At 43.4% G+C, this 23,927-nt stretch overlaps 1 protein-coding gene across 2 annotated transcripts in view; it reads left to right on the forward strand.

Annotated features, from left to right (window-relative positions):
• Window positions 1-23,927, forward strand: part of DHX35 (DEAH-box helicase 35) — a 494,424-nt gene that overhangs the window by 24,086 nt on the left and 446,411 nt on the right. For both annotated transcript variants that reach the window (XM_069243783.1, XM_069243784.1), the window contains exon 2: window positions 13,910-14,043. In XM_069243783.1, the coding sequence (XP_069099884.1) occupies window positions 13,910-14,043 (134 nt within the window). The remainder of the gene's footprint in view (window positions 1-13,909; window positions 14,044-23,927) is intronic.

Below are 23,927 nucleotides of genomic sequence, written 5' to 3' on the forward strand. Positions count from 1 at the left end.
ACATGGCGTCCTTGTCATCTCTCCGCTGCAACATATAGTCATGTTCAGTTGCTCGTGGGAGGACTACTACAGGAACAGTGTTAGAAATTAAGTCTCTGGTTGGCAGAGGTATACACTCTTGTCCAAGTATAGACCACAATCCTAGTCAGGGTAAGTCACAACGCAATCCAAATTATCCTGTGCTCACTGTCTGGTAGCTTGGCACATAGCATGCAGGCTTAACTTAGAAGGCAATATGTAAAGTATTTGTGCGATAACTCATACAGTAACATAGTGAAAACACCACAAAAAGTATTCCACACCAGTTTAGGAAAATAGATAATATTTATCTGAATACAATAACACCAAAACAACAAATATCTAATATGCACAAGTCAAGATATCACTTTTTAAAGGTTTAAATGAGTCTCGATCCTCAAGAATCAGTGGTTGTATCTTTGTAACACAGAGTAAATGGGATGCGTCAAAAATAACAACACACGGGGTAGCAGAAGAGGAGATGCAATGAAAAATAAGGATTTTCAAATGCGGCACAGACCATGCGTAGTTTCTTTACAAGCTACAAGGTGATGCGTCGATTTACTGGAGTGCAGCCTTGGTTCTGAGGAAATGCATTGAAAATAAAGCGATGCGTCGGATTTTTCGGTGTGGCACAGATGATGCGCCCTTTCTTTCCATGCTACGAGGAGATGCGTCTAATTACAGGAGTGCGGCCTTGGTTCCTCACTGTGATGTGGGGATATTTTGACGCCCCGGGACGGTATGTTGAAAATCCCTGATGCGCTGGTAAGAAGGAGCAGGCCCTGCGTCCATCCGGTAGGTGATGCAGTGATTTTTCAGCCGTGAGGCAGGTGCTGCATCTATTTCTGCAGGTATTGCTTTAATTTTCTGATGCACGGGGATTTTCTTCACTTTGGTGAAGTCTTTGTGGCCCTGAGACATCAAGACAGAAGGCAAGCTCAATCCAAGCCCTGGCGAGCACTTGTGGGTAAGTCAGAGTCCTTCCAGCAGACAGCAGGACAACAAGCAGGGCAGCAGTCCTTTTTCAGCAAAGCAGTCCAGATGAGTCCATTGGGCAGCCAGGCAGTCCCTATGACAGAGTCCAGGTGAGATCCAAAAGTGTCTAATTTTGGAGGGTCACAGACCCAGTATATAAACTCAAAAATGCCTTTGAAGCGGAGGAAACTTCTAAGAGTGGTATTGAAGTGCACAAGTTCCCCTTTCAACCCAGTCCTGTCTGCCAGGATACCTATGGGGGTTTATCTGTCCTTCGTGTGAGGGCAGGCCACTTGGCTTTAAAGTGTAAAAGAGAGCCCCTCCACACTTCCTGCCCAGGGAGACCCATTACGTATGCAGATGAATGCAGATGTGACTGAGTGCCTTGTGTTTATGGCTGTCTGGGTGGAATGCACAAGGGGAGCTGTTAACCAGCACAGACCAGACGTGGATTGGAGACAGGCTATAAGGCACAGATGGCAGTAAGTCCTGAGAAATGCCCACTTTCTAAAACAGTAATATTAAATCCAACTTCACCAGTAAGCAGGATTTTCTGTTACCAGTCTGGCCACACTAGACATGCCTGTACTACTCCTTTCAGATCAGAATCTACCACTTAAAAGTATAGAAGGTCAGTTCTAATGCTGGCCTATGAGAGGAGCAGGCCTCACAGTAGTAAGAAACAAATGTGTGAGTTTTTCACTACTAGGACATGTAAAACACATAAGTACATGTCCTCCCTTTTCCCTACATAGCACCCTGCCCTATGGGTTATCTAGGGCCTACCTTAGGCATGACTTACATGTAGGAAAAGGGCAGTTTAAGGCTTCACAAGTAGTGTTAAATGCCAAGTTGAATTGGCAGTGAAACTGCACACACACGCCTTGCAATGGCAGGCCTGAGACATAGCAGTGTACAGGGGTGGCATAATCAGTGCTGCAGGCCAACTAGTAGAAGTTAATTTCCAGGCCCTGGCCACCTCCAGTGCACCCTACTAGGGACCTACTGGTAAATTAAATATGCCAATTGGGTAGGAGCCAATGTTACCATGTTTAGGGGACACTTTAGCACTGGTTAGCAGTGGTAAAGTGAGCAGAGTCCTAAAACCAGCAACACGGTCAGAAAAATGGCAGGAGGCAGGCAAAACGTTGGGGGATGACCACCCTAAGGTTGTCAGGTCTAAACAGCCATCCTGCTCTGACTTTTTCTATTTCTAACTATAACTCCCATATATGCTGGGGATTTTTTCAGTCCCCGGGCACACTTCATCCATTAGGTGAATCAGAAAGGGCCATGCTTGACTGAATCAAAGGTGGAAATGAAAGCCGGGTTTGGCGTACTTATCAAGTCCCAAAACCCACCTTCCCAACAAAGAAGATTACATTCAACCAAAGTCTATATTTGTTCCTGGTGTGCCTTTGGGGTAATGTTCTGGTAACCCAGTCTTCTGGTATGGACACCATCCAGTTAACTGGAGACCAGGTAACAGCAAACGGCCTAACTCATCCCTATAAAATAAATATAGTGGGCCAGTTTCTTCTGTTGTGTCCCAAGAGTGCTGTGAACTGTAGGTGCTTATAACGCAGGATTTGCTGTTGAGTTGAAGATTTTCTAGTGCCCCCATATATTATATGTGCTTACTGAAATTGTCTCCTTATTAGACACTATCCACAAATCTTTGATTACCCATCTTCAACCCGACTCTACAAAGAGTTTTCAGATTGTTAAATCATAGAGGCAAGTCCCTGGGAGTGAAACAACCTAATAATTCAAAGTATGTTTACCTCTTTCTGAGGCAGAGAACAACTACCTATGTTTTAAAAAAAAACTCCTAAAACAGAATCCATTTCTGCTTGCATTTCACTAAGAATCTTCACAAGGGGCAAATTGTTAAAACAAATATTATTAACTTCATATATCCTCTTATTGTTCTGCAGTTTGTTTAGATAGGCAACCCTTGGATGAATGAAACATCTGAGTCTGCTGTTGTCTACAGAAATGTCTGTGACTTGTGAGCCCCTGAGATCTGTGTGCAAATGAGGATGTAATCATATGATAATGTACTAGAATTATGGAATATGGAATAATTGGCATAATTGATCTGGCAGAAAGCCAACTCAAAGCCATTTGTTACACACACTCTAGACAGCACATGAAATCAAATTAATTGGGAATTCCTTTGGGCATAATAAAAAATCTTTCAGCTTTTATGGTAAAATAATTCAATCATTTGCAATATGGCAGCTTGACTGATGTGATGTGGTTTAAGATTGCAAGTGATAAAAAGCAAGAATGTCTCTACTCTCCAGGTATATCCAATCACTACACAGAACCGTTCACCCAAAGGAGGCAAAACAAAAATAAATTACCTTATTTTTTTACCTTATTATTTATGATTTATACATCTGACCCACAAAAGACTTTTCCACAGGGCAATACATTGGCTCTGAAATATGGACAGATGTCTGGATATTCAAACATCAAATATAAGTCATAAGAGACAGCCTGGATTATCAACTTTACCTCAAGTTTATCAGTAATTGAAATGTTATATATGGGTCTAAAGGTTACAAGAGATCTCGGTAGCCTTACTTTTGTTAATCTCAGCATAGTGAAGGAGAAGGTTATTGTAAGAAAGAAAAAAGTAGAACTGTTATTGAAAATATGAATCTATCTCCTACTTATGATCTATGTCAGTATAAATCTACTCAAAATGATGATCCTTCCTAGATTCAACTTCCTATTCAACAGTGTCCCTCTCCAGATCAATAAGACATAACTAAGCAGAACTGAATTATAAAAAGATTTCCACAGGCATACAAAGGTACAAGATTAGATTAAGAAAGCCAAGGAGAACACAGAAGAGGTTTGGCATTATCAGTCCTCCAGCTTCTTTTTGTTGTTGTTGGGCTCCCAGCAAATGAACATCAGAGCTAGATATGACTTATTTAGTGAGTCAACCAGACACCCACTTGAACAGTCCATTTCACAAGGAAATTTTATTTTGAAGAGTTCATTTGGGGCTGTGGCCTAACTTCGATAGAGTAAGAAGCCTTTCTGTGAGGCTCCTGACAGAGACTTCCCACCCAGCGCCATCCTGAATAAACACACGATCTACTGGAGCCCACAAGTCTTTGCCAGTGATCTCCAAAGGCCCCTGAAGGTGGTGAAATACTGCCGGGGACACCTCTAAAACAAACTCTGATAAAATACTGTGAACGTGCTTCAGCCAAGATGAAGGCTGCGGCTGAGTGTCTAATCCTCGGGACACATACTGAGGCCTGTAGAAGATCAAATGCCAGCTAAATGGAGGGTGTCAAAATGAGACAGCACTGCCCAACAACCCGGGACAACCCAGCACTGAAGCTGTGCTCGACGGACCTGAGAAGACGACCACGAAGACTGCACGGATGTCGGTCCATGTTAGGGGACATGCTCGGCCGGAGGGGAGCAAGGAGAAGCCTGAGGGAAGGCAGAGACAGGCAGTGCATGATGACGCTGAGAAACTGAAATGGCCAGCGCCCACCACAGCGCTAAGAATTGCGAGACTTGAGTAACCAGACCAGAAGGATGCCAGCGTACGAAGAGGCTTGACACTGGAGTGATGGAGTAGCGGGCCTGCTTCCGAATGTGGACTGTGACCAGTGTGCGTATTTTATTGCTGGGGCAGCTCCCGAACTTTGCCCTCTAATGCAGCGTAACTGCTCCGAGAGTAATCATCATCTGCCAAACCTTAGGACCCAATGAACAATTTCTCTCTAGCTCCAGGGGAGATGTTACCCCCATTTAGCAGCAATGCGACTCCTTGACGGCACAGCACAAATTAACCTGGGGCCTGTCTGCCACACTGTGACCCTATAAGGCAGGGGTCTTCAAACTTTGGGGCAGGCCCCCCTAGTGGGGCCTCTAGTGATCCCAGGGGGCGCCAGACTCTGGCCAAAAGAAGCATTACACAGATAACAGTGTTTTGTTTTAAGCAGAAACATGCTATTGCATTTTTTAAAAAGGTAACAGTACTTAACTGCAATGTTTAAATACGTCTAGACTTATTTAAACATTGCCATCTTTATAAAATATTTGTGAAAAATTCTAAGGGGGGCCCTCACTGAGTTTTATTTTTCAACTGGGGGGGCGCAGCATTAAAAAGTTTGGAGACCACTGCCATAAGGCGTTGGGGTGTAACCGGCTCCCGCACCTGGAGTAGCGAAAAAGAACTGCCCTAGCGCATGAAGGAAGCACTTCTCATTGCTGCCTGGGGCTAGGCACAAGTGGAAATATCAGGCCTCCTTGCTGGAAAAGTTTAACAAAGTTGACGGGGGATGCCGCCCACCTATGGGGTAAAGCCGCCCCACTTGGACTAACTGGTAGAAAGGCCACTCACTTACCAACTTGTCTTATACCACAGGACATGCCACAGTGCTTCCCCATACTAAATACACAGGACCATACAGCACAGCCCCCCCAGCAGAGAGCTATCGTTACAGCAGACTGCCAGATTGCTCTAAACATTGAAACCTGGGGAAGATTGGCCTCAGGAGGGACCCTGACACAATGGCGAAACCGCCACGGAACCTCTCATGACATGACAGGAGGACAATGAGCCAGGACACATGAAAAACTGTGAAGATTCCATTTTACAAGACATTCTCCAAACCGTAACAGCCTTCCGGTAGGCCCTTGAAAATAAAATTGATGCTCTGGTGACAGATATAACTATACTTCATGATGATCACTGCCAATTGGCTGAAAGAGTCACATCAACAGAGAAAAATATTAACAATGTCACTCCGATACTCTCTGATGACACAGAAAAAGTGTGCATCCTGGAACAGAAGATAAATGAGCTGGAAGTGAAAGCAGAAGATGTGGAGAACAGATCCCGGCGCAGTAACATCTGTGTAATTGGCCTACGAGAAAGGGTGGAAGGAAAGACCATGGTTGAATATTTGGAACAATGGCTTTTGGAAGAGGGAGCAGGACCGGCACTTCTCGTTCTTTGCCCTAGAGAGGGTACAGAGTCGTGACACACCCTCTGCCACTGGGTTCCCACTTGCACCCGGCATTAGCAAGACTATTACACTACAAAGACAGTGACTACATCCTCAGTCAAGCAATAAAGAAGGGGGTCTGCAACGTTAAAAATAGCATGGTTTGCCTCTTCACAGATTTTTCACGTGAAGGGCAGAAGCAAAGGTCCATCTTCTGAGAGGCCAAGGCTAAATTAAGACAGATGGGTATACCACACAACATGATGTTTCCTGCCCACCTTTGTTTAGTAATTGTAAATGGAACCCAATTTTTCCACACCCCTGAAGCAGTGTGGCATTGGCTTGATAACAAACGACTGGTTTAGGCTGGGGCCACTACAGAAGTTCCCAACGTAAAACCAAGGGGAAACCAGACACTCTCAATCATAATTTGTCTGCCCCTTCCAAAGCAGCGGGCGAACAAGAACAACAGAAAGTAATGGAGGCGGTGGCCTCTTTAAACAGCTGCAGCCAGAGCCTAAACCCAACAACAGAGGAATAGGAGGAGGCCTGGTCGGGTTCTGATCGTGATTCCTATGCCATCCATACATTGGAAAATGTTTTGCGGTCATCCGATCATAATATTTGATCTATATTCCTGCCCGACATGAGCCTGATGCACACTTATATATAACCAAGGCAACAGTCAGTGAGAGCACTCCGATGCCTTTAGCGAGAAATACTGGGGGAATGCTGAGAAGAGGGCACCAGGAGAAACATCGCCAGATGACAGAATGTAAGACTGGGTGGAGAGGGACCAGCTGAGACACCGTAACCACACCCCATATATTAAAAGGACTTGCCCGCTGCTGCTTCAGGGAGCACAGTTACCAGTTAAAGGTTTGGATGAGTAGATGTTGTATACCTGTCCAGGGGAGTAGGAGCTGGTTTGTTTATGGTTGTTGTTTAATTGCCATTGGGGAACCTGAGTAAAAAGCTGTTGGGACAGTTAACATGAATAGAATGTGGGTTGCACAAGAAGAAATCCTACAAGGAAGGGAGTAGTGGAGGAATGAAAGTGGAGAGAGGGAATGGCTACCCTTGAGACTTACAAGTTCTTATCATGGAACATTCGGGGAAGGCATAGAATGGCAAAAAGGTATAAGGTGTTCTCATATTTGCATCGAAGGGGCATCCATGTAGCAATGCTCCAAAAAACACACCTTACAGCGGCAGAAGGAAAAGCCTTACAAGGGCTATGGAAGGGCCACACATAATTCACAACATATTTGGCTTATGCCAGAGGGAACCTAATATGGATTAGGGCAGAGGTCCCTTTCCAATACACAGAAAGTGTCATAGACCCAGAAGAGCGCTATGTCGCAGTGAAGGGCAAAGTAGAGGGACGAGACTTGGCTCTAATTAACATTTTCTCACTTAATATGGACCAAGGTACATTTTTAACAAAACTTACGTGGGGTTTAGCTCCATATCAAATGCAATTGGTAGTGGTAGGAGGAGACTTCAACTGTATAACTGATCCCCAATGGGATCACTCCCATCTTCCATTGCAAGATTCCCCAGTAATTAGAGTGGCAAAGCAATTTGCGAGCTGGCAATCACACTGGGACCTCTATTCACAAACAAAGGATTACTCCTTTTTTCACATTTACATGATTTACATGTTCACCTAGACACATTTCTTTGCATGCCAGATGTACATGCCCAAATACACGACGTGGAATACCTTGCCCGCACAATTTCAGATCATAATCCTATACAAATACATCTGAAATGAGAACGGGTTAAAGCCTGCATTCCTACCGGGGAAATTAAAGCCTCTATCGCTAGAGGACCCACAATGCCAGAAGGCTGTGAGGCAGCACATCAAAATTTTTCTCCCTGAGAATAATGGGACGGCTAGCAACCATTTAATAGAATGGGGTGCATTTAAAGCAGTGCTTCGGGAAGATGCCTAGCTGAGTCAGTGGGGGTACGGCAAACTCTTGGCAGCTGAGGAAGAGCGGAGAGTGGAAAAAAGGCAAAGGCCTAGGCGTTCGGACCTACAAAGTAGGCTGTTAGAGCTAAAAGAGGTAGTAGTGATCCAGACAGAAAGGCTACGCCGCTACGATCATCAAAGATTTATGTCCAGGGCCCATACGGAGAGAGATAAAACCAGGACATTGCTGGTGTGGTTAGCAACACCATCTAAAAGAGGATCCATCATGGTAGAAATTCAGCCTGAGAGAGGACAAGGTCTTTACAGACAAAAGGAAATTACTAGGCAATTTATGCGGTTATATAAAAGTGTCACCCACTATGACGCAGCTACAACCCGGGCATTCCTGAACCCACTAGCAGTAACCACAGCCTCACAAGACGAGGCTAAGACATTGGGGAAGGGGGTAAAATGACAGTACAGGAAATTAGAAGCACCACCAAGGGTCCATCCAGGGTTAAGACACCTGGAACAGATTGGTTCACGATCAAGTTTTATGCAGCACACTCCGACATATTAGCTCTGAGATTGGCCACCCTTTACAAAGCTGTGAGTGAGAGGGGACTGTTGCCATCTACGACGCAGGACGCATTGGTTATACTGCTGTTAAAAGCTGGTAAATCGCCGACTGACTGAGGGGCCTAAAGACCCCTATCTATGTTGAACTTAGATTACAAGATTCTCTGCAAAATCATAGCTAAGAGACTGCCCCATGCTGATGTCCTGTTTAGTCCACCCTGACGAAGCGGGATTCATCCCAGGCTGTAACTCTGCCATTAACTTCCGTTAATTGATGGCTGTCTTAACTGACTCCTAGTATGATAAATCAGAGGCAGGTATACTTGCGGTAGATATTGAAAAGGCATTCGACAGCCTAGAATGGGAATGTATGTGTGCTGTTATGGCCAGGATGGGGTTGGTTGCAGTTTATATATCATCGGTGTGACTGCTGTACACTTCCCCTGTGGCCAGGGTATGAACAGGTCGAGTGATATCAGTTAGTTATGCAGTGGAAAGGGGGACAAGACAAGGCTGCCCTATATATATATATATATATATATATATATATATATATATATATATATATATATATACCATATCACAAACTGAAAACTGCCTTCAGTAGTATCACAATACAGGAGGATTAAGAGAATACAATACCTGAGTGTATTTGTGGCGAAAGCAAGAAACACAAGCCCATATCTTTCTTCTGAGAACACAAACCCATATCTTTCTTCTGAGAAGTTCGGTAGAAGTTGGGGACAGAGACTATCATTCACATATGGCGGGTTGCAAGAGTAAAAATCTTATATGCTTGGGAAAAAGTGGGTCTGACTGCATTGGTGGCATTTGACATCTAGGTTGAGGTAACTGTACTGTGAGACACGTGAAGTGGAACAGAAGTGGGAGGAATGACAAGAGCGCGGTGGTCATGGGCGGCTTTGGCACAGCCTGACCGAACGCTTCAAAAGTATCAGTGCATTTTGTGTTAAGTGTTCTGGAAAAAAAATCCATATTTTCAGGAAATATGTACTCCTGTTATAGTGTGAGTTCTGAACTCCGAATTCATGTTCTTGTTTCTGATACAACACTTAAGTTCAAGAGATATCAAATGCACGTGGCTTGTGCAGCAGAATAATGAATCTGACGCCTTTGGTGAACAGTATTACAGAACTAATTGAACAGTGTACTAAAGAAATGAGGTAAAAAGAGAACAATACAGCTACCCTGTATAAGTATGTTACAATACAGAGCACTTTGGGGCGAACCCTCAATTATCAAGGCTCTCTTTGGTAGATTACAATAACCCTATATAGCACATAGCCCTATTCATATTCAAAATATATCCAATCCAAATAAGTGGCCTCCAGAACAATTTAGGGAAAAACATATCCAGTGATTAAGACCGAACGCTGTGCCAACACTAAAGACAGTGCATCTGTGTTTTCTATATTTTAAAAAAATCCCAAACTCCCTATATTGTTTCTAGTGGTAGCAGTTAAAACCATGCTTTGTTTTGTGAAGATGGAGGATTACCACTACTTCACTTCTTTCACATAATAAATAACCTTTTCCCAAAATCTAAGCAAAGTGCATAGCATAGTTTGGGAGTCAATTGAACTAATCTTACTTGCAATTAAGTGATAATGTATTGAGATGTCAATGGTTAGAATAGAGTAACAATGCTGTACCACATATTTGGGCATTTATTTCAAAATTCATTCGGTAGTTTACAGTTTGGATATAGCTTTCATGCTGTAAGAAATTAGGTTACTGATTGAGGGGCGTGAGACCCTACTCAAACAGCAACCATAATCCTTGTGAGTATGAAGTCCTAAACAACCCTAAGTTAACCTGTGCTTCACCCTTTTGTAACTTGGCATAGAGCAGTCAGACTTAATTCAGAGCATGTCAAGCGGTCATAACATCAAAACACAACATAAGAAGATTCCCAAGCAAAATTAGAAAAATAGAGAAATTTCAATAAATAAAACAAGATCAGAACGAAAAAAATCCAATTAGTAGAACCGGAGATACACAGTTTTAAATATTTGAGTGAAAATAGCAACAAAAAGCATAAAGCACCAACAGTGATTATCTGGTTAAACCAGACGGGGTCAAACTTATAAGTTCAGGCTGACTGTGATGGTGCGCAGGTCAGCTGCAGAAACCCAGTTAGACCCATGGAACAAGAGTACTTTAAAGCTTGGTTGGGAAGCGTTACGAGGTCCAGTGTCGAGGATGCATCACACAGCTGAAGCAATGTCAGGTCTGGGTTGGAGATGCCTCGTGCAGCATCAGTTCCAAGGAGCAGCGGGCTATAATGTGAGGCCCTGTGCCATCATCGAGGAGGCCATACTTGTCGAGGATGCGCCGCTCACCGGTTGATTGTGAACAGACTGCAGGGCTTGCATGCAAAGTCCTGCATCATCATAATTGAGGCTGCTGTCGACGAGGAGCTTGCGATGTATGGGCCTGCATTGGGGATAAGTCTCACCACTGTGTTTTGATGAGGCTGTGAGGTGCGAGGTCGATGCAGAGTCTTTGTGTTGGAAGGATCCTGTCAGCAGAGGCAATGGGTCAGTTCTGCTCAGGGTTGCACCATGCAACATAGTTGATGTATTGATACGGCTGGAGCCACACATTGGCTTGCAGAGCACCTTCAGGCCCCCCTTCCGAGGGTGCAGGATTGGGGGCCAGGGTGGCACCACATAGCAGTGTAGAACGCACAGTTGCAGAGTCCTGGTGGGGTTAAAAGAGATTAGCCCTTGGAGTCACTCTGGTGGTCCTGGGTACAGGCTGCAGGTCCAGTCCTTCTCATCCCTGAAAGTGGACAGCAAGTCAGCACAGCAGGTCAGTAGGTGGTCCTTCAGATCAGCAGTCCAGTAGAGTGGCAGCTCTTTCAGTAGCACAGCACTCCTTCTTCCTGGCAGAAATTTCCACAGGTCCAAAAGTGTACTGCAGAATTGGTGTCTTAGGGCCAATATTTATACATGGTGCCTCCTTTGAAGTGGGAGAATCCTCTAGTGGTTTCCCTTTGAAGTACACAGGTATCTCCCCCCGTGTCCTGGCTGTAGACTAACTACAGGGGGAATGCAATCCTTTGTGTAACTTCAGACGTAAGTGGGGCTGTTTCAAAGTTCATCATCTAATTCTTCCAGGAATGGGCCATCCAGTCTCACCTAAGCTTTATATTGTGTACAGGTGTCTGAGTGGAATACACAAAGACGAACTGCCAACCAAACCTAGTCATGTGAAGCAGGCACAGGCTGCACTCACTAAGTGGCTAAGGCAGAAAAATGCCAACTTTCTAAAAGTGGCATTTACAGGATTGTAATTCAGTATCAGACTTTACCATAAAAGAGGATTTTTCATTGCAATTATAAAAATACCAAACATAAACTGGTTACCTGGTCCAATTTGGAAGTTATTCTTAAATGCAATAAGGTAAGCTCAATGTTATCCTACGGGAGAGATAGGCCTTGCATTAGTGAAAAACAAATGTAAGAGTTTTTCACTACCACGACATGTATAAGTACGTCTTACTTTTTTTAAAAATACACTGTTCCCTGCACTGTGAGCTATTTAGAGCCTACACTGTGGATGACTTATGTGTATTAAAAAAAGGATGGTTTGGGCCTGACAAAGGTTTCTTATGCCATGTTGAAATGACAGATCAAAACTGCACACACAGGCTTCAGTGTCAGCTCTGAGACATGTTTAAAGGGCTACTTAGGTGGGTGGCGCAATCAGTGTGAAGGCCTGCCAGTAGCATTTACTTTGTAGGTCCTAGGTACAGGTTGTTTCACTTTACTAGGGACTTAAAAGTAATTTACATATGCCAAATGGGGAGGAACCAATGTTAGTATGATTTAAGGAGTTTGCAAATACACTTTAGCACACAATCCCAAGGCCAACAAAAACAAGATCAGAAGAAATATGGGAGAGTAAGGCAAAAAGTTTGAGGAAAGACCACCCTAAGGTTGACAGGTCTAAGGCATGATGTCTGCAAAAGACTCTTTTGATCTCTAACTTGAGCGTGAAGCTTCAAGTTTACTTTGTTTTGACTTTGTGGATAAGAAAACCTGGGTGCCTAGAGTACATTGACAGTGTTTCAACCCATTGGTGCTGCCACATTCTGCAACAAGGAGGGAGTCTCTGTCAAAAGGCATTTTTCCACATCACAAGACATTGTCGATACAGCAGTAAACAATTATTAGAAGTAGTAGGTAGGTGTTATATACATGCTATCCTTGTAACTGGAAGAAAATGGTAATCTGCCATACAAGCCAGAACAATTAATCGCAATTTGAGTCTCATTCAATTAGTGTCTAACATTGAAGAGTCCCTTGCCCTAAAGTCTTAACTGGTACTGTAGTGGCAACCTAGAATGCTTTGCATAAAAATTGGAGTCTAACAAACGGTAGCCAGAAGAACAGCAGCTCCTTCCTCCTTATGCTTACAGAATCCGAGGACTTTTAAATTATCTTTACATCAACTCCAAGAACAAATTTATCTGTTTCCGCCACCCACTCCAATAAATACACATATGTTTGACCTGCATGCAGTTGACCTGGTTTTCCACCTTAACATTGACTCCAGAACTTTGTGCAAAAGAATATCGTGGACTTAATATTACGTACCAAAATATCAACAATGTAGCATATAACCGGAATTATAGGTTTACCGTTCTCCACATTTATGTACCTTGACTATAAAGCACACATACATCTTTAAGGTATGTAGATATGAAGTTATGAATAGTAAATCTGCCCCTGCCTATATGTCCTTACCTTTTTAATATTTTGGTCTTTGTTTTTTGGTCACAATAGTTTGGTAGCAGATGTTTCTGTAGTCAATATTTCAACATACTACTGTTACCCTAGGTAAAATAGGACCCCTGTGCAGTCTGCCTTTGCTGAAAAGAGGCTCCCGGGCTTCAAGGTCTTAATTAAGCCATCTTTTAAGGCTGTCCGCTAAAGGTGCTTTTTACATAAAATAATTGTTTACTTGGCCTCTGCGGTTAGCCAGAAAACCTGGATAATTGTGGCAGGTGAGTAGTTGAGTTGGATACCTCTTCTAAACACAGGGTCCGAGTTCTTGATACAAAGTGTGATTTGTGTTGTAGGAATTTGAAAGGGAGGCCTAAAGAATCAGTTAACGGTTCCCTTTCAGAGATAAAAGAGGTGGGGAGGGGCAGAATTAAAATTTACAGATACTGTGGAAACGCTGAAAGTTCGAGACCTTATTGTGTATTGCTACCTGGTAAGCCAGGTAATTTCGTTTACTCGGTGTGGCAGTACTTAGTGGCCTTCAAAATCTTTGCCTCTAGAACAGTGGTTGTCTCTGGCAAAGACAGACCTATAAAATTCTTGATAGGAGCAATCATTTAGATAGTATGATCTGCACAAACTTTCAATCACTAATAAACATTTTACTCATGCAGGCACTGAGGGGCCAGGAGTTAGTATATCTGAAGAGCGACAAAGTGCTGCAGAAGTCTCTGGAACTGCGGTTATCTTTAATCCTCATGCATCCCTGTCTATAGAGCAACAGAGGCAACGGCTGCCAGTTTTCAAGGTATTTATTTGTCACAGAACATTTTCGTTTTTTTCTAACCTTTTTCCTTTAATGTCTTTATTCATATTCCTGAAAGTCATCCCAGCATTTTGAGAAATTGTTTTGATTGAAAGTTGTTTATTGACGTTGTATTCATCAGAATAGCTATGAATCCAAGTAAAACGATTACTATGCAGTAATCAGGTCTGTGAGTTTTGAGCAATAGCTTGATAATTTTTCCACAACTTTCACGTGTGGAGTTTATTTAAAAACAGGTAATACATCTTTCTCTTCCTGTTGGTTCCCGGCCTGCTTACAGAGAGTCGGGCATTTGCTATAAATGCATACTTATATGTTCACCCATGTGTTGCTGATGGAAGAGGTCTGCATGCTTTTCATTTAATGCTGGTTTTCCTCACAATTAAGTGATTTATTCTTCAAGGCTAGATGTTATTTGCCTACCATTACATTAGTTATATCTATGCTTTCACTCCTAGCTCTTCTTGCAGACAAGTGAATGTTGTACACTTACCTAATTATTCAGACAAACATATGTGGATAATCTAAAAGGAGTATACCTGGATGATATGCTTCCATTTTAACATGAGAGAAAAGTTAAGGGCTTGATTTAGATGCTGGCTGTAACGGTCCCGCTGTCGAGTTTTCGACTGAAAATTGATAGGACCCCAAACACCCTTACTGCCATGCAGATTTGGATGTGCCTTGCCGCCAAGAAAACTGTTGCGGTCTGACCTCCACTTCTGAGTTGGTGAATTGTGGGGATAAAAGTTGCTCACCTTTTTTCCTGATTCCACCTCTGTTTCGACTGGACATGACTGGGCAATACCTGCCGTCGCTGCTACCACCGACCCATTGAGAAAACATGACCTCCCCCATCGCTGGACTCGATGGTAGGGATGCCGCATTGCCAGGGTACGTTGGCTGGGCACTGCACAGGAGGTCAGGACCACTACAGGCATATACATGTCACAGTCATATTTTGTTAATCACTGTGATATGCATTTGTGGAAGAGACAGTTGTGTCACACATGGCTGGGGACACACTGGCACAACACGTATATCACACACATACACAATTGTCATTGTGGTGTCAGTGTTCCTTGCCAAATTAATTCTAGCACCACAATAACGGTACATTCACACTTGACAACAGGGTCCATGTGTGTGCATTGCAAGGGGACCTGTACCAATAGGTTTGTGCCATCTGTTGTGTATGTGAGTCAGTACGTGTATGTGTGTGTGCGTAGATTGAATGGTTAAGGTGGGGGGAGCGGGCGTGTGTGGTGTGGTTGTGTCCTTATGTGTGTCACTTGCATGTGATATCAATGTTGTTGTGTTGCAGTGTGACACATTCAGGTGAGTGTAGTTGTGCTTGTATGTGAGTGTGTTTGTGTAGATGGGTGTGCCGTTGTGTTAGTTGTTGTGATTGTGTTGTGTGTAGGTGCAGTGTAAATGATGTGTGTATGCTGTGGCATGGATGCATGTCAATGTGTGTGTTCGGCATGTACGGGTTGTGTTGTGTTGGAATTGTAATGGATGATGGTGCAAATGTGGTGTGATTCGTAGTGCAGGGGGCACATATGTCTAAGGGACAGTGTGTGTGTCTGTGTGTCTCTTACCCCTATTTGACTATCCCTGCCATTGTACAAAGTCCTTTGAGTCCCGCCGCCATCTCCCTTTGTCAGAAATCCGTCTGCAGTCCACCGCTTGTAGAGCTGTAACATCTAAATACAGCAGGCAGAACACCCTGACTTGACGGTCATTTTGGGTTGTGCCGATGCGGCTTGGCAGTATCACCGCCAAGATCTAAATCAGGCCCCAAGTCCCTTGACAGTTATAAAACAAAAACATTTTAGATTGTCAACAAGGTGAGCAACAAATCTTTATTTTTCTTTATTATTCATTAATATAGCCAGTACTTAAATGTACCAATTCATGTTCCTGCTCCCTCACTTCCATCCCCTCAACCATGTAACCACTGATTCACCCACCCAAAAACATATTGATCTTTTCATCTACCGGTGTGCTTGTACTCTGTGGGAGTGTTTTCCTAAACTGTGTTTGTTCTATGTATTAATGTTTATCTTTATATATTGCTTATATGCAAGGGTGTCGGTATGTTGGCTGGTTGTACGCTTGTACTTGTTATGTGTGTATGGGTGCCTGTATCTTCATTAACCTTTGTTTGTTGGTGTCAGTCTGTTTTTTGTCTATGTTTGCATGGGTGTCTGTAGAGATATTGCAGTTACTTTACACATGCTTGCAGGTGTTTCGATTGTGTTTGAATGCACTGTACAAATGTCATACGTTTTGGCTTTGTTAATTCTTGTCTAATTTTGTTGTCCTTGATAATCAGTGTAAAATTTTCATTTTTCACCATTCACTTGTGAATGTGTCATTTCCTAATTCCGGCAACCTGTCATGTCCATCATTTTATTATCCATGATGCGTCTTCCAATAACTCCCCTTCCTTGTGAATGTTACCGTTACTGGTCTTGTGCAATTGATGTGAGACCCCCCTAAAGAAGCTAGAATTTCTAAATGCCAGTCTGTTGTCCCCATGTGCCATATAGGTTGTTCTCCCAGACCATGTTGGCAGGGACCAGGGAAGGGGAGGATACGTTATGTGGACCATTGTGCCCTTGCTGGACCAAACCATCACCAGTCCTGCAGTCTCCATTATTGCATGCAGCCGAGGCCACCTAAAGCTGAATTAAATCAGTTGAATGGGAGAGAACCTCTCAGTCAGTGAGCAGTAAGAGTTGTCGCAAGAAGAGGTGCAGGAGGGTAACCTCTCTTAATGTGTGAAACACATGAAGACATGAAAACTACAGAAGGAATTAACCCTGTTGTGCTAGAGGTGGAAATGCCCCTTTTTGCAGGGGTATCTCGAAACCTTTGGCCTCTGACCTCTTGTGTTTGACTGTGTGCTGTATTTAGCTTTTGGTGGCATTAGGACTCTGGGCACTTTACTACTGCTGACCAGTGCTAAAGTACAAGTGCTCCCTGTCTAAATTGTATTGGTGATTGGTTTATCCATGATTGGCATATTTATTTTACTAGTAAGTCCCTCGTAGAGTGCACTATGTGTGCCCAGGGCCTGTAAATCAAATACTACTAGTAGGCCTGCAGCCCTGATTTTGCCACCAACATGAGTAGCCCTGTAACATGTCTCAGACCTACCACTGCAGTGTCTGTATGTGCACTTTGAAACTACCATTTCCACCTGCAAAGTGCACCCACTTACTGGCCCCAAACCATCCCTTTTACTACATGTAAGTCTCCCCTAAAGTAGGTCCAAGGAAGCCCCATGGGCAGGATACATTATGTTTAAAAGGAGGGACATGTACTGGTGTGCTTTACATTTCCTAATAGTGAAATACTTTTAAATTTGTTTTTCACTATTGGAAAGGCTATCTCTCCCATAGGGTAACATTGGGGTTACCTTGACATATCTTTTAAGTGTAATTTCCCATTGGAAGCATACAGAGATATGGAGTTGGGGGTCTCTGAACTCACAATTTAAAATATATCTTTTGGTGAAGTTATTTTTTAAACTGTCAGTTTGAAAATGCCACTTTAAGAAAGTTAGCATTTTCTTGCTTAACATTCTGTTCCCCTGCCTGTCTGTTGAATTCTCACCTGGGTCAGGATGACAGTTGGGCTGTTTGTGCATTCACTCTAGACAGTCACACAAAGGGAGCTGAGGTGTGCCCTGCATATCCTGATGGCCCAACACCGGTCTGATGGGCCTTCTTGATCTAGAGTGGTGGGAGGAGCTGACACTTGCACCTGAATAAGGCCTTGCCTGTCCTCACATAAAGGAGTTCCCAACCCTCTGGAATGTGTCTGGGGCCAGGGCAGGGTAAAGGCAGGACCTTGTGCACTTCAAAGGCTTCTGTTTGAAGGTTGACTGCTTCAAACATAGAAATGGGTATAAATACTGGACCTCTGACACCACATACTTAGAATCCTTCAGGACTGACGAAAGTCTGCCCGGGAGAAGGGCTGGATGCTGTAGGAGGGATGCCACTCTGCCTGTTGCTTTGTTGTGCTGGCCTGCCCTTTCTGTCCTGGGAGTGAAATGACTTAACTTGGCTTTCTACATCATGCTTACAAAGGTTTGCCAACAGCGTGCCTCCTGTTAAGAAGTCTCAGAGACATCAAAGTCTTCATCTGTCAGCACCTGGGCTCTCATGCTAAGAGTCCTGACTTGACAAGTGGTGCCAAATCCAGTTCCTGGTCTCTTGGGAGTAAGTTCTGGTGGAACAAGGAGGAAACTAGTGCATTGACTGCCAGGATGACTTCGGAACCGGAACCGCTTTCTGAAGCGCGCTGCTGCCTGCACCAAAACCGTGGTCCCCACAGAGTGCAACCACCTCAACATATATTGCAGGCCGACACCATCAAGGCGACTCTGAAGTCCTGCCACAGGGTGAGTCCAGAGTGCCATGTCCCTGATGTCCCTGCTACCCGACTCTGAGTCCGCCTCAGCACCTGTGGTCCCGTTGTATGATCGTCACACAGGGAAGTCAACGCCTCGTGTCTTGACCTGCTGGATTAATTGACTCCGCCTTGTAAGGAACCGCCACTTCACCACCAACGCCACACCACCTTCTATACAACCATAAGGAACTGACGGCTCACCTCTCCTGCCTAGCAGTATGGAACGATGCCTCACCTCCCTGGTGGCAGTAAGGAACTAATGTTGCACTGGCTCCAGCAACGCCTCACCTCCCCGATTCCGTGCAACATCTTTGTTTCTTCATCATTTTCCAAGCTACTGTAAACGGGGTCTACACGACTCTGGGCTGGCTGCTCTCCCTCACAGATGGCGCTGGACTGTTGGAAACAATTCGGTCAAGCTGTTGTAGTATCCCCAGTTTGAGCTATTGTGCTTCTAAGTGCTCTACTACATTTAGGGCCTCATTATAAACATGGCGGTCTAGACCGCCATGCCTGCGGTGGCGGTAAACACAACTTCAGTCTCAACTCCAACTGATGCAACATTGGGGATACCTACTGAACAGTGAGTCACAGTGCTTCTCACTCCACCCATCCCTAGGTCAACTCTTGACATAGTGGGTGCCCACTTTCACCTTCTTGTTAAGATGTCTCTTCTGCAATTACTAGTCACCACTGACACTTCAGTATATGGATGGAGGGAAAATATTGGTTGATGCCGTATGTGACAAGCCATATTCATCCTGCACAAAGTGGTCTGGAGCTGAAGGCAACCTTCATAACTATGAAAGCCTTCCAGCTCATGCTAAGAACCAGGGAAATGATGATCCATACAGATAACAACTGTAGCTCTCTTGCACACCAAGCAAGGGGGCTTCCTCTTCGCGCATCTTTGCTCACTGTTAGTGACTCTGTTGGACTTAGTCTTGCAAAAGGTCTTGCTCCTGGTCGACTCCCACACTGTAGCAACCTACAGTATTAGAGCAGGGCTCCTGGGCAGTCATGGGCTCTCAACACATAGTGGGAATTGTTTGAGAAAGTCCTCAACACCATCTTTAAGACTGAGACCATCTTACCATAAACATAATTGCAGCTTATTTCAACATCAAGTACAGCCAGTTAGGTTATTGGAGTGACAGAGGCCCAAGATATCTAAGTAATGTCCTAGTGTTGGTGTGGATGCAGTGCTCACAATATCAGTTCTCACCCAATAAAACTGAGGGTCCTTTTGGAAATCATGCTTGGGATACCTACCTGGTCATCTTTGTTGCCTTGTTGCTTTAGCTTGATTGCACAGTGGTATTCCACTGGTATTCGGATCTTTTTAATCTCTTTAAGAGGAACTACATTCATCCTCCTCTCCATAGCAGAGACATCCTGTCCTTAGAGCTAGGGAGAGTACTAACCCCTCTCACCACCAATCTCAGCTTTAGGGTCAAGTTCCTATGTATCTGATCTTTCAACGTCTTGAAGATTTGAGATATCCTACACCAGAACCAAACCTAGTATAAAATCAAATACTTGAGATTCTGTTATTAGGTGTTAGGGAAGAATATTCACCCATTTATCAACTCAGTGGTCATTTTGATGTATTTTCCACCACCTGGCTGATATACCAGTGTATTTTGTCACTTGAAAGATCTACTGTGTGGCTGTTGGAGACTGCTACAACGGGTCTGAGAACATTTTCACAAGGACCCTGGCTGTCAAGTTGTATTCTGTGATCTTAAGTCTTAGCACTTGTATTATCCACCAAGGTACCTGTAAATTATGATTATACACAAACCGATGCACAAATCTTTCAAAACAAGGACCTTGTTTGAGGTGAAACATTTTTAATGAAGACTAAGTTTTTTAGTGGCCATCAGCTGGGTGGGTAAGAGAGCTCATATTGAAAGCACTTTTGGAATCTAATTTGAATGAACTGATTGATCTGACAATATATTTTCCACTCCCCCACATCTCCTCGCCTGATGAGATGTTTCATAATTTGGACGTCAAGGATACTCTACACTTGTATATGGATGTATATAAATATTGTGACCTGTTGAGTTTGATGCCGGATCATTAAATTGCTTTGGACACCCTGGCCGCATAACATTATGGTCCACCCATTGCTGTGTACTGGGCAGTGTCAAAACCTGTCCATTAAACGGCACATTCCATCAGGGCTAAGGTGATGTTGTGGTAATCTACAGCTATTTATCTGTCAAGGACCTATGGTGGCAGCTTTATAAACTACCCACAAATGCATTCTGCTGATGTTATTGTCTTGAGGCTTCTTAATGGAGCAATGCCAGGTTTGACCAGGAATTAAACTGTGTCCTGTTTACTTAGACCTAATCGACCTGCCTTTCGCCTATATTTCTCCTTCTCACATGCAGTGAAATCAGTAAAGAATGGCAACAAGTAAGATAAAGTTTCCTTTAAGGTGATTCTATTATTTTAGCAGCTGATCTCTTTCTCACCACCAAAACCTATTGCTGACCCCTCAGCTATCTGTCAAAAACGCACAGTTGCCCTGAGACTTGTTTTAAGTGAAAGTCATGCTTTTGTATGTACAAGGATAGAGTGTGCTCCCTAATGTGTTTGCATGCACATTCACAAAGTGTGGTCAGTGCTCGGTGCTAACAATTGCAGATCTGTTTCTGGTCATGCTCTAAGGGTACAAAAAGATTGATAATGGGAAAAGCATATAGTCTAGGGCTAAAAATCATGGTAGTTGTATTCTTTTGTCACCCTCTCATTTCCAAGTAGAATATTCGTCATACATAATATGTGACTAAAGACATTCAAAGATGCAGGATAGAGAGATAAAATATTGTGGTAGATTGGTGAGAGAAAAGATGCTATATCCTTGTTGAAAACGATAACATGTAGTAGCTCCATATCAGATTGCTTGCCTTTTGGCTACTGTCTGTAAATCTTCAAAATATTTGATTTTAAAGAAGTTGAACTGAAAAAGCACATAATTTCTATATATCTGTTTTTCTGATGTGTCAACCCCGAACCACCTCACTCCTCACACCATGATAGTACTGTAATATTTCATGAGCACTTTGCATGGTGGGGTGTGAGTTGATGTTTGCGAAGCGTGGGAGTGATGTACGTATCCGATGAGTCACTGTGAGCTTCCTAATTACAGGACGCTGCCTGCTGCTGTGTGAAAGGGCTGCTCTGTCATGCATTGTAAGATCCTTGTGTAGAGCCTCTCGGTCTCGAGCTTTGTGAATGAGAAATAAAGAGTGAGTAAGAAAGTGAGACAGGAGAGTGGGAACAGGAAGAGAACTGCAGAAAACGTATTAGAGAGGCTTGATACTAAAGAGGAAGGATCAGACAAGTGAGGGCAACAGAGAAATTTGTAGTTAGATAAAAGAAAGATGTCCGAGACGGAGAGAGAAGTGAGCAGCATGGATAGAGAAGGAATTAGTGGGAATGATGATTTGAAGAGGAAGGATGTGAAAGATTGAGTGGTGGAGACAATGACAGAAGGTAGGAGAAGGAGGTGAGGAGAAGGAAGGGAAAGTGGGTGAGGTGTGTAGACCATGGCAAAAGGTGGGAATGCTTAGGAGTAGAGACGAGAGGGTGACATTAGGGCAGAAGGAAAGTGATGACGGCGACTGGGAGAAGGGAGAGCAGCGGAATGGGAGAAATAGAAAGTATAGGGCGGGAACATGGTAAAGGTCTAGCAAATGGTTTGTGGGGAGTGAGTAAGAAGAGCAAGAGGATGAAGGTAGTGATAGGAAAGGAAGAAGATAGAGAAGGAAAGCGTAGAAGATGCCAAAGGGAGTACAGCGTAGGAATGTGGGGAAGGGTGAAGAGGATAGTAATAGCCTTGATGTAATGGATTTACAGTGAATGACTTCCCTCTTATGTTAACCCCTTTCTTAGTATGAACAGGCTTCAGAAATCTTCACAGGTGAAGGATGTCACTGTATAATAATTCAGTGAGGCTGTAGTTGACCTTTAGGCAATGGTATTGTTTTTGCCGATGGCAAAAATAAAAATAATACTTGTTGCTCTTGTCATCATAAATAGTTGATAAGGTAACTCAATGCATCACTGACATCTAGTATAATCTTTAGGTTATGTATTAAATCGTGATAATTCCAACTCAGCTGTTCAGCTTACCAAGGTCAATAAATGTATCATCATTAAATTTGGTATTAGGATCACCTGTTACTACCCTGCCTCGAGGAGGCAAAAACTTGATACTAAGCTCTATATGTAGCAAGTAAAGCCAATCGGTCTTGCCTTTCCAAAGCTTTAGTCCACTGTTCAGCTTTGCCAGTGTCTGTAGCTGACGCTAAACAGCATCCTTAAAAAGAAAAGAAGGGCTGTTGCTGATAATTTTCAGTATCATAAAAAAAGAAAAACCTCAAAATGCTGACTGCAGCATGATAACGAATGCACCGTTCAATGACCATTTTGTTCTTGTCAAATTTCTGCTCTAAGTTGGCAGACACCAATATTGGAAAGGTAATTTGAAAAAAATATTCTGGGTGGGCGTCCTGAATAAGGGATTCTGTGCAAGTGGCTAAAAACCATTGGCAAAGGCAATAGGTAACAACGGCACAGCCTATTGGTTTTTCCACTGCTTGTTAAAATTATTTGACACCAATGTTGAGGGATAGCAAAAGGCTGTGATATGTCTCTATAACAAACGTTGCAGATATAAATCTGATTATCAAACCTGAAATGAACGGAAAACACTAAAGTGCAAAGTATTGAATGTACTTAACAAATAAAACATTTCTTAAATCGTTCTAGTCTGCTTACAAAGGTAACCCGTAGAGTCTAGACTGATGCACTGTTCAAAGTTGGGTCTGTCATCATAAAACAAAGTGGACATGATCCCGAATACAAAAGTTGGGAAGTACACATTATAAGAATGGCATTTGATGATTCCCAAAACGTAAAATTATGCAAACGAGGATTAGATCAGGTTACAAATAGTGTTAGGTAAGAAATGAAAGCAGCCGCTGCCCAAGCCAATATTACTATGTGGCTCATTAGGAATCGGTGACACCATGGTTGGACTGATGGATTCCAGCTGTGTGAACACTAGTCAAACTGTGCATGGCCAAATAGTAACAAGAATTGGCAAAGTAAGCAGGTCTTGTCTATGGGAGACCTATTTCCTTTGGCAATGTGTTTTAGCCATGTTGTACGCCAGTGTGGCTAGAGTTGGGTGGGATGGGGTAGATTGGAGTGGGATTGCTTGGCGTAGAGTGTAATAGGCTAGATTGGGGTAGAGTGGAGTGAGGTAGAGTGGTGTAGAATGGAGTGGGGTGGATTTGGATAGATTGTAGTGGGTTGGAGAAGGGTTGATTGGTGTGGGGTAGTTGGGTAGATTACCGTGGTAGATTGGAATTGTGTAGATTGAATTGAGGTACATTGGATTGGAGTAGATTGGTGTA

Source organism: Pleurodeles waltl, chromosome 7 (genome assembly GCF_031143425.1).
Source record: "Pleurodeles waltl isolate 20211129_DDA chromosome 7, aPleWal1.hap1.20221129, whole genome shotgun sequence".
Taxonomy (NCBI): Eukaryota; Metazoa; Chordata; class Amphibia; order Caudata; family Salamandridae; genus Pleurodeles; species Pleurodeles waltl.